This window comes from Mercenaria mercenaria, chromosome 14 (assembly GCF_021730395.1).
Source record: "Mercenaria mercenaria strain notata chromosome 14, MADL_Memer_1, whole genome shotgun sequence".
In the NCBI taxonomy this organism is placed as follows: Eukaryota; Metazoa; Mollusca; class Bivalvia; order Venerida; family Veneridae; genus Mercenaria; species Mercenaria mercenaria.
Window position 1 is genome coordinate 25,935,212 of NC_069374.1, and position 12,223 is coordinate 25,947,434.

Below are 12,223 nucleotides of genomic sequence, written 5' to 3' on the forward strand. Positions count from 1 at the left end.
AATATCAATAAGCACCCAGTCAATTTTGAGTCTCCGTGTGCAAGCAGTAGAAAACATGAACAATAATATCACATATCATATTTAAGAAGATCCCTTGGAAGCGTAGATAGCAACCAAACAATATTAACATAAAACGAGCCCGCAACAGTGTCGTTTTACGTCGTGTTTGGCGACCAGTGGTTATATAATTTTCCACTTGTTTATTTTATCGAGTCTGTTGATGAGACGTTATGAATGTGCAAAACCTCTCACAACCCTTAGCAGCAATTAAAGCGGAACTCTAATACCCATAAACATTGTATGGACTCCATAATACCAAAAGAACAAGAAAACATAACAACACTGAGTCCAATTATGGGGAGGATTTTCACAGCCGCCAAACTCAACTTATGGACCTCTGTTGTGGTAGAAAATATAATCTATGAGAAGTTCCATAAGCGTAAAATGCAACCAAACAAACAAATAGCAGACCCGGTTTTACTGAGTCTATTTATGAGGAGTAATGAAATGTGCAACACTTCATGCCCCTAGCACCGACGTAATCAGAACTCAATTATTCTATGGACATTGAATGGACTTCATGATTCTAAAGGTCCAGAAAATATAAGAACACTAAGTATGGGGATACTTTTTACAGCCGCCGCACATTATTTAAATACTGCTGTTGTGATAGGTAATAAAATCTATACGAAGATCCTTTGTAACCGTAATAATACAACCTAGCAAAAATAATAGCATACTCTTTAAGCCAACACACAGCACAAGAAATAACATAGAGTCGGTAACCAAGACAACCTTTGTTTCACGTGAATCATTCAAATACCACAATTAAATGTTGAAAATATTTCTCTCACCTAGCATAATAAATCGTCAATCAGGTTAGATTTCAATTTGATATTTCTTTAAATGTCTCCACTAAATGTAATTTATTGCATCTTAGATCTGAAATAGTTTGGATTTCTGATTAAAACTGAAATAATTTACATTCTTTGTCATGTCATGTCGACTGAAAGCAGAGAAATTATTAGACGCATAGAATCTTTAATCAGGAACTGATGATTTGATAGTAAAATATCATTAAAATCATCGAATGAATTTTACTGATATTACAAGAGGTACTGAACATTTAATAACTATTAATTCCACGCCAGTAATCAGTAATGTTCAGTTCACATTTTGAGCAACTGGCAAAGAAGCCATACCTGTAACTTTTGTTTTGATTGTCAAAGTTTGACAAATACATGATATTTTCATTTCATTTAAAAAGGCCTCATCTACTCCACGTTCGATAATAATGTATATAAATAATGATAGTCATATGATTGATCACATTGCATGTTGTTGTGATTTATTACCTTGAAAGATAATTGAGTTATATATTGCAAAAAATCTAAAGGAAACCTGAAAGAGATGTCACAGTGGACGAATTTCTTATTGGGTATATTGTTGATTGATCAAACACATATCACTATACTAATTATTTCACACTATAGATTCTTGTTACAAGATGCAGGAATGGCTTCAATATGTCAGTTTTTCTTGCACTTTCAAATGTTACATTTTCGACTTTTGTTTATATCAATAAACAATAAAGATATGAAGTAATTACAAATGTGTATCAATGCTTTATGGTATTAACTCATTTATAAGCAATATTGCTGTATTAATAATTTATAGTCAATAAAATCTGTAAAAAGATCCTTTGGAAGCATAGAATGCAACCAAGCAGAATAATAGCAGACTCGGTTTGATCGAGACTGTTCATGAGACGTAATGAAAATTGCAACACCTCTCACGCCCCCAAGCAGCGGCTTAAGCGCAACTCTATTACACATACATTGTATATTGAATGGACTCTATGATTCAAAGGACTAGAAAATGTAACAACACTGAATCCAAGTACGGTGAGACATTTTATAGCCGCCACACGGCACTTAAAAATTGCTGTTGTGATAGTTAATAAAACCTGTAAAACATAGAATGCAACCAAGCAGAATAATAGAGACTCGGTTTGATTGAGTCTGTTCATGAGAGGTAATGAAATGTGCAACACCTCTCACGCTGACGCTGTCGTTCAAGGAAAAAGACGGGAACAAAAAAGGAGTGAAGAAATTGCTCCTGAGCTCTAGGAGACACTTTAGTTCCTTGGAAATGCGAAATGATGCCAGCTATGGTATATCTTCTTCCTTCTTTAGCTACAGGAAACTTCTATTAGGTTTATAAAACACGACAATGACAGACGGTGCTGAATTCAAATCGGAACGGATTGGAAAGAGAGAATACATCCAATGTGGAAAACTTTAGTTATTATATTTTAAACCAGTTTAAATTAATGACCTTAGAAGATGGAAAATTATTGGTAAATATCAGTTTGGATGGAAGAAAATGTGTAAATATGAACAATGCTGACATTTCCAGAATGCACATTACTTTACCAAGGAGCCAAATTATACAGTTGTACAGTAAAACTGTCAGAAGTTTGACAATAAATAAGACATTTTATAACTTCAAATAAATATGTAAGTGCAATGTCTTTGACTCAACTTCTAAAAAAAGAAAAAAGTCATAGTATTACATCAAGTTCAAGCAATATTTCTTAATATATTAATACTTTATGATAATACAACCATTATAAGCAATGATGCTGTATAAGTGATTTATGGTATTACATCAATTATAAGAAATTCTGACTAAAGTACTTGATCTTCTAAACGAAGATCTGAGAATGACCCATTCACATTCGTCTTCTGTGTATTTTGGTTTTCCGATATTGCTATTTTATTTTCGCAAATCTTTTTTTTATTTGAACCAATAAGACCACTTGTTTCAAGAAGCATTTGGCTGAACCATCAAAATAGCGTCGAATGTCAAAGGGTGAGAAAAATGTGCAGTCAGTCCGGGGCTCGAACCCGGGACCTCTCGCTTACTGAGCGAGTGCTCTACCGACTGAGCTATCCGGCTGTCTGACACATTACATGACCAAGTCTGTACCATGACATATGATTTCTCTCAAAACATGAGGTCGTAGTCGCGATGTGGTCGTCATAAGAATTGTAAATATGAAAAACCCAGGCTAAATATAGATTTTTTAAACATCTACTTTTACGTATAAAAAGTTGTAAGTAGGGCTCTGATTGGCTACCGGAAGGATCGTCAGAACGATGCTGTCAATAGCACGTCTTCAGATCCTATGTGCGTAGCGTTAATTGGAGATGTACTTCAGTCAGATTGAAGCAATATTACTGTTTCAATGATTAATGATATTACAACAAGTTTTGGCAATATTACTCATTATAATGAATTATGGTATTACATCCATTATAATCAACGATGCTGTATCAATGATTTATTATACTATATCAATTATAAGCAATATTGCTGTATTAATGATTTATGTCACTTTATCTGTTACAAGCAATATTGCTTCGTGGAATGTATATTACTTGTACATGCATATTAATTCCCAAAATATGACCACTGAGTTACAGAAAGAAATGCTGAGTAATTAGGAAAGAGGTTTTCATTAAAACATGTAAATTATTAAGTTGTGTTTGGGACTTTAAGCGATATTGAATCACAGAAAATTAGTTGTCAGGCTTTGATTTCATACATACTTTTGCATTCATTTCATTACTGCCCAATTTATATCAATGGCGTAAACATCTTTTTAAAATCGTTTTCGTAACATTCAAGAGATTTCCAAAGCCATACCCGATACTGGAAAAACAACTCTGACATAAATGCATTATTTATACCATCAGTCAACTTCTTGGTTGGTTATCTTATTACATCAATTTATCAAATAGGTACTTCCTACATTAGAAGTTTTATAGGACGGACAAATTGCTGTGAGCATTTCTTAAGAACATATTGATCACAGAAGATGATTCATGTACACCTTCTATATCTCTTCTCTGTTTTGTAGTAGGGAGGAAACCATCCCAATTATCTCCTCAATAATTTTGGCGGACACTCCATTTTAAGATAAAAATAGAAAAAAAGAGTATATAAACATTCAATCTAATAAATTTTCTGATAATGAGCACAAGTTCAACCATTAAGTCTAGAATTTGCACCGAAAGACATTTTCTGTGTATGTGTATGTGTATTACTTTCTTTAACTCAAGTCAAGTTGAGGTGGTATGTAAAAATATACTCTCCTAATCATATTACTGGTAACTAAACACAATGCTTATTAGGTTTCTTAGTAAAGCTATTAATAACGCAAAGTATATTCTCTCTGTGAATTGGACTCTTGAGAATTACAAAGGCACCAATTCGTTTAATTGTTAACAGAGATATTACTTTAAAATTGAGAACTGAAATGAAAATGATTGTTCGATAGTTTAAAGAAGATTTTGGTGATTATATATAATATAAAAACAACTCTCATTTTTAAAATGCATCAGTTGAAACGATATTATTTTTGTTTTGTTTTGTTCGCTCATTTGCTAGGCATTGGAACTAAAAATACAAACTTCAAGTCGGCACTATCTGTTTTAGATATATGTGTATCTAACTGCATCAAAGTACACATTTTGAAAAAGTATTTAAAATATCTCTTTCTGAATAGAAGTTATTTGAGCTGAAAAATATGATCCTGGCTAAAAATTGCTGTAATGGTCAGCACTTCGAACAAAAAATTCATTTAATGCCCAGGGGAGAGTGCGACATTTATAATGGTGAAACATGTCAACAAACATACAGTTTTCTAGTTAAACCCACATAATTTGATAAGGTAAAATATGCTGAGAAAGCTATTCCTGGAAAGAGAATTATCCTTGCTACCCATATATATGCGTTAAAGTATGGGAAAAATGTCTAGAAATATGAGAAAATCTAAGAAAATAATTCAGTTTCAGGACTGTCAGATACATGACCGTGACATCCTGCACAGCAGATAACATAGAGAGCCTTTTTTACATTGCACCGATATAGCATAGACTGGATTAGGATTCAATTTGACAAACGGTGTCCACGCAACAATTTCACTCTATAAACAGATTATTTTCCCTTGTGTAAAGAGGGCTTAGGGTAAGTCACTACATTTGCGGAACATTCCACTTCGGCGTTTGTTGGCATATATCTTATATACAATGTAAATTAACAAGGCATCTCTCGGGATTTTCAATGTTACACCATAGGCTTAACAGAACGTACATCTGTAGAATATTCACCTTTCTGGTTTCAGTTTGACTGTCTCTAAATGCGAGATATTCTTTTTCATCTTTCTTCAACCCAACATATCACGATGTTCAGCAGAATCCCTAAAGTCCAAAATAAACAGCATTTGAAAACCCAAACCTTTTGTAATCTGTAACAATAGGCATATCAAATACATTTTCACATGTTCTTTAGTTAAAATTGGAAAGTTTAGGTTAAACACATTTCAAACGATGACAAAATCTTTTTTGTACTACATTTAAAATCTAAACACTTTCAGTCATGAACATCAGATATTATCTTTTCACTAGAGCCTGTGCCACTTGTAACAGTATTGCAACTGGTGTTCACTCGCCGAAAAGTATTTCGATCTGAAATCAGATTGACTCGGACCAGTGACAATAAATACAAAAATATTTAATATTTACATTAACATCATAATCTTAGTTACAGCTTTTGTATTTTAATATAACACATTGACATTCATCAGCAATTTCATGTTGATAATCTTTATAGCATGCGAAAGTGAATTAAATAAACGCTTGCAGACACAAAACTGAAGCTAAAAGCTTGATTGATAATTAAACTGTGGCACAATGTCAATGTGTTACAAATTTAATGTAATTACTTCCGTATCCTCACAACTGTAGCATTCATCAACATTACCTCGTTGAAACATCATGATAAACACCTTGATAGTGTGAGAAAGTAAATTAAATTAACGGTTACAGGCATACAATTTGCAATGGAAGTTAAACGTTTCTTGATTGAACTGTGACACATGACCGACGTGTTCTACGTTAGAATAGTCGCAGGCATTACATTTGCCAGTCATAGTCTTTTCTTAATGAATAGTAAAACACTTCCCTTCATAGTTACAACATGGTAAACTTCTTTTTTTGCCGAGTACAACCAGATATTTCACCAATTACCTCTTACTCCTCTTCTTGAAATTGAATTGTTTATTAATTCGCTTTCCAAACAGTTAAATATTTCATTTTGGCGTGTCGGTTTGCGAACCAAAACGAAGTTAAATGCTTCGGTATGTCGCACTGGCATGCGTGTAATTAATTTGATTGTGTCGTCCTAGTTGGCGCAACAACACCCAAAACAAAATCTTGGTTGATGGCACGCACGTCAACGTGCAAAACGAAACATTTTATTGCGTCTTTGCATGCGCAACACAACATAAATTTTGTTGAAAGTGCGCTTGCCAGCCCGAAAAAGAAAATAAAATGTTTCATTCTGTCGCGTTCTATAATTTGTTATGTTAAGGAGTTTGTTTCGCAAAACGATACATTAAACTTTCAAAATGTCTTATTTCGCGTATGCCTGCGAGCCAGAACGACACCTTAAATATGCTGCATAAACCGCGCTCACGCCAACGTGACCTAACGAAAAATGTCCTACATTAGCCATCATGTAATATCCTTCTCGATAACACTAGGTAACTGATGTACTAAATAGTTTGCTTTTTGACTTCCATCGACATTATCCTGTGGCAATATCTTCATGCTGTGCGACAGTAAATTAAAGATTGTAGACAAAACACGTGTACAAGAATTAAAAACATTTGTCGATTCAATTGTGCAATATCATACACTTCTGAATCCTCTTTATTTTCATAACCCCATGGGAAATATGTTGTAAACATTTTCAGTCAACATGCCATTTGTAGCGGTTTGCTTGATTAACAGGAAATGCTGGTAAAAGTCCATTTACTTTGATCAAGAAATCATTCTACGTAATAAAAAAGCTTTATCCCATTAGCTAACATTTTCTTGGAAATGAATATTCTTTAAATATTAACTGTTATAGTAAGTCATAATTGTTATGTTTACACTATTTTATATTATAATTCCCTATTTGAGTGGATGAACCCTGGAATAGTTTGAAGACGAAATTCAACAACACGTTTTTATGTAAACATTTAATTTCGCAATGACTTCACAAACCTTATATTGATACGACATATGACAGTAACTAGTTTCAGAGTACCAGTACATAACACACCCCCACACTAAGATTAAATTTATCAAGTTCCATTTTTGAAATAATAAACAGGGGTGGACTGAGTTTAAAATGTTCATACAATTTAAACCAACATTACTTTTAATCAGAGAATAAGTATAAAGAATAATAATGATGTTGAACTTCTAAATGTGAAATGAATATTTAGTCACAGAATGTTACTCTTAAACAATAGTCACACAAAACAATACAAACATTTAAATGAATAAGACTAGAAAACACAGACTAGAACTATAAAAATCCAAGTTTGAAATATCTTTTTGTATTAAGTATGTGTTACTCCACACAGTTTAATTTCAAATCAAAACGAATATAAGTTCAACACAGAACAAAAAAAAAAAAAAAAAAATTGAACACATTATATCCACTTAAGCAATATCACGCAAAGGGGATTATTATGCCCCATTAACACTCGTGATATTTTTCATAGATCCATTAATACACGTTTCTTGACTGTGCGTGAAGAACGCCTCAATTCGACAACAGGAGGCGGTTCTTTCGGCTTCGGTGTCGTAACTTTCGCCTTCTGAGGTGATGTAGGACCTGAACTTTCCACAGGCTGAGAAACACTTTCAACTGATGATTTAGACCGAGTTGATGGAATCCTGGATCAACGAAAATTTCAGGGCTTCCTGCAGGTGTTACATTAGCGGCTCTGAGCTGATCTGCGTGACGTCTCCAGGTAACTCCAGGATATATTTCCACATTGTAAGACACTGGACCAGTTTTGGTTTTAACTACTCCTGGAATCCATTTCTCATGCTTGTCACGGTAATCACGAATCATAACACTGTCCTGAACCTCGAAATTTCGCTCTACGTTAGAACGCACCATTTTTTGCTTGGTTTTTGCTTACACGATCTTCTAAGCTGGGTTTGATTTTATCCAAACGCGTAGTCAGATTGCGCCCTAACATAAGTTTGGCAGGCGTTTCTCCAGTAGTTGAATGTTCAGTATTCCGGTAGTTCATTAAGAAACGAGACAATTTTGTTTGCAATGTTCCTTCGTCATTTGTTGAGGATTTCAATGCCTGTTTAAAACTTTGAACAAAACGTTCAGCGAGTCCATTCGTCTTAGGGTGATACGGAGCACTAGTAATATGCTTAATTCCATTAAGTTTCATGAAAATCTTGAATTCCTCACTAGAAAATTGAGGACCATTATCACTCACTAACTCATCACAAAGTCCAAATTCTGCAAACGTTGCTCGTAATATCTCAATAGTTTTACTGGTGGATGTTTTGTTCATGATCTTCACAATCGGCCATTTGGAATATGAGTCCACAATTACTAGAAACATATGGCCCATAAATGGCCCAGCAAAATCCACATGAACTCTTGTCCAAGGTTGATTCGGGTATTCCCAGGGATGAATTGGAGCTTCAGGAGGACTAGGCTTCGCTGTGAGACACCCATAACATGATTGAGCAATTCCCTCCAAATCTTTATCGATTCCTGGCCACCAGACGTAGCTTCTTGCCAAGGATTTCATCTTGACAATTCCAAGATGTCCAGAATGCAACTCCTGTAGTACAGAATTCCGCAAGGAATAAGGGATAATTACTCTGAGTCCCCACATTAAGCATCCTTGGTGAACCGATATTTGTGATTGTCTGTTCATGAACGGTTGATACACTGCCGACATTTCATAACTATTCATCGGTTTTCCTTTCGCGACATATTCAAGTACATTTGATAAAATCCTGTCACGTTTTGTTTCAAGCGCTACTTGATCACTACTAACAGGTAAAGTATCTAACTGTTTACTAAAGAAGACATCGGTTTCATCAGCTTCTAGAGCATTTGACGTTTCAAGCGGTAACCTTGATAGTGAGTCACAATTTCCATGCTGCTTTGTATACCGGTAAACAATATCATACTGGTATCCACTTAGAAACAAAGCATATCGTTGTAATCTAGCTGCGGTCGTAGCGCTAATTCCTTTGCTGGGACTAAAGATCGACAATAACGGTTTGTGGTCTGTCACTAGAGTAAACCTTCTTCCGTATAAGTAAGAGTTAAATTTCTTGATTCCCCAGATCAAGCTAAGTGCTTCTTTGTCAATTTGACTATAGTTCTTTCAGCTTTATTGAGACTACGCGATGCAAAAGCTATCGTCGCTCTGTACCATTAGGTAGCTTGTGACTGAGAACTGTTCCGATTCCGAAAGAGCTTGCGTCGCACGCGAGAATAATCGGTAGATCAGGATCATAGTTGATCAGTACTAGATCAGATGTTATCATCTCCTTCACTTTGGTAACTGCATCTTGACACGCTTTGGTCCACTTCCATTTAGCATTCTTGGTCAATAGTTGATGCAGGGGATGTAACACTGTTGCCAAATTTGGCAAAAACTTAGCGTAATACTGGACAAGTCCTAGGAATGATCTTAGATCTCTGACATTTTTAATTGGCGGTGCATCTTTTATCGCGTTAATTTTCTCAGTTGTCTTGTGGAGACCATCTTTGGTAATCTCATGGCCACAGAACACCACTTTGTCATTCATGAACGCACATTTCTCGACATTCACTTTTAACCCATATTCACTCAACCGACTCAGAACTTTTTCGAGTGTTTCTAAGTGTTCATTGTCATCCTGTCCTGTGACTATCATGTCATCTAATATCACTTCTACGTTAGGAATATCTCCTACAACCTGTTCAATCAATCTCTGAAAGATTGCTGGGCTGATGCGATTCCAAATACGAGACGATTATATCGAAAAAGACCTTTATGTGTGCTAATTGTCAGATACTGTTTGCTATCCTCATCTACTTCAACCTGTAGGTATGCATTTTTCAAATCAATCTTTGAAAATGATTGCCTTTCCCTAGTGACGCAAATATGTCTTCAATTTTAGGCAAGGGATGTTGGTCCACTTCCACAATGGATTAATGGTCACTTTGAAGTCCCCACAGATCCTAATGCCTTCCTTCTTAGAACAGGTACTATAGGGGTTGCCCATTCACTTGTATCGACTTTCTCCAGAACTCCATCTTTACAAGACGATCTAACTCTTCTTCAATCTGTGGCTTCATAGCGAATGGCACGCTTCTAGCCTTTACAAACTTTGGCGTACTTTCTGGCTTTAACTTCAACTTAGCCTTAAAGTTCTTCACTTTACCCAAGTCTCTGTCAAATACATCCTTGTATTTGTTCTTAAGTTGTGCAACTCTGTCTAGGTTTAAGTTCCATATTTCTGTCCAGTCTAACTTTAGGGCGTACAACCATTCTCTTCCAAACAAAGGGACTTTTCCTTTTCTCATTACATACAACTTCAAATCCTTCTCTTGACCGTGGATATTAACTTTGCACTTTATATAACCTTCTGGTAACAAGGTTTCATTTGAGTATGTTTTCAATTTCAAGTCTGATTCATGCACCGTGTCATTTGGAAACAAGGTATCTTTCATCTCCATAGGTATTATAGAAACTCCCGAACCAGTATCTAATTCCATTCTGACCTTTCTGCCATTTACTATCGGTTGTAACCAAATAGGTTCCCTATTCGTTCCGGTGTCATGTTCATCTAGTTTGAACAAGCTATCTATATCAATCTCTTCCTCCTCCACTTGATGTAACTTAGCTCTACCCTTTTGTTTCTTTTGCTGTTGACTAGGTCTTTGTTGCTGATTGCACGCTGGGAAATGTGTCCTTTCCGTCCACACTTATTACAGGTAGCGTCTTTGAATCTACATTGGTCAGGTTTATGGTTTGTTCTGTTACATCTGTAGCATGGTGATTCCCTTTTTAGTGCCTGTGGTTGTGTTTTTGCTATTTGTTTCTTTCTTAATGTCAGTTTATCCAGAGATTGGGTAGCTCCATGCAGCTCCTTAACGTCTTTCTGTGCACATTCCATTGCAGTGGCTAATTCAATGGCTTTCTCGTAGGTTAGGTCCTTTTCAGATATAATCGCTTTTGGATACTTTCGGTCTTTAAACCACAAACAAATCTGTCTCTTAAACAATCATTAAGATTTCCTCCAAATTTACAATGTTCCGCGAGTTTCCTGAGACTGACATTGAATTGACTCACAGTCTCATCTGGTCTCTGGTCGCGTTTCCAGAATCTAAAGCGTTCCGCAATTAACAGGGGTTCAGGGTTATAGTGCTCTGAAAGCAATTTGCAGAGTGCGGCATAAGTTTTATCCTTGGGTAAATCCGGTGAACACAAATCCCGCAATGTACCGTACGTTTTTGAACCGATCAGAGATAGCAAAGCTGGTACCTGTTTGCCATCGTCTACTTCATTGACAATAAAATACTGGTCTAATCTTTCTTTATAGCAAGTCCAATTTTCACTTGAATTGTCAAAAGGCTCAATTTTTCCAATGGAGGCCATTTCAATTTCAACTGTGTGTAGAATTCACTTTAGAAATTTTTTAAGCCTGACACAGAATCTTCATCCGTTATTATATAGATTTGTATAATCTGATGACAACGATGGAAGAATAGTTCGAACAGAATTTAGTCCGTGCCCAACAAGTAGCGTACAATTCGGACAGTACATAAATTCGGATAAAATTTCCGGCGATGACTGTCACTCTCCTGTGAAATTCAGGAATTTTTTACCACTATCATAAGTTAATCCTCGTCGCCAATTGTTATGTTTACACTATTTTATATTATAATTCCCTATTTGAGTGGATGAACCCTGGAATAGTTTGAAGACGAAATTCAACAACACGTTTTTATGTAAACATTTAATTTCGCAATGACTTCACAAACCTTATATTGATACGACATATGACAGTAACTAGTTTCAGAGTACCAGTACATAACAATAATGTCAGTATAACACCACCCATTTTAATACTGGCTCTGTTAAAATAAGGTATTTAGATGTATTTTGCGGAGCAGTACACAAAGGTTTTCATCACAGATAATGCAGTGTTGATTCATTGTATCGCATTATCTAAAACAGTGCATTGTGTAACGCAAAATCAACTTGTCTATTCCTCTAATTTTACAGTCTCATTTTAATATAATGTTTCGCAGAAATTCTATGTAAGGAAATAGAATTTTAATT

At 35.3% G+C, this 12,223-nt stretch overlaps 1 protein-coding gene and 1 non-coding gene across 2 annotated transcripts; both read right to left on the reverse strand.

Annotated features, from left to right (window-relative positions):
- Positions 1-2,888: 2,888 nt before the first annotated feature.
- Positions 2,889-2,961, reverse strand: Trnat-agu (transfer RNA threonine (anticodon AGU)). The gene has a single exon. It is a non-coding gene; the product is annotated as a tRNA-Thr (tRNA).
- A 5,053-nt stretch (positions 2,962-8,014) lies between these two features.
- On the reverse strand, positions 8,015-8,839 carry LOC128548140 (uncharacterized protein K02A2.6-like). The gene has a single exon (XM_053522550.1). It carries the CDS (start codon positions 8,837-8,839, stop codon positions 8,015-8,017), a length of 825 nt encoding a protein of 274 aa, XP_053378525.1.
- Positions 8,840-12,223: the final 3,384 nt, after the last annotated feature.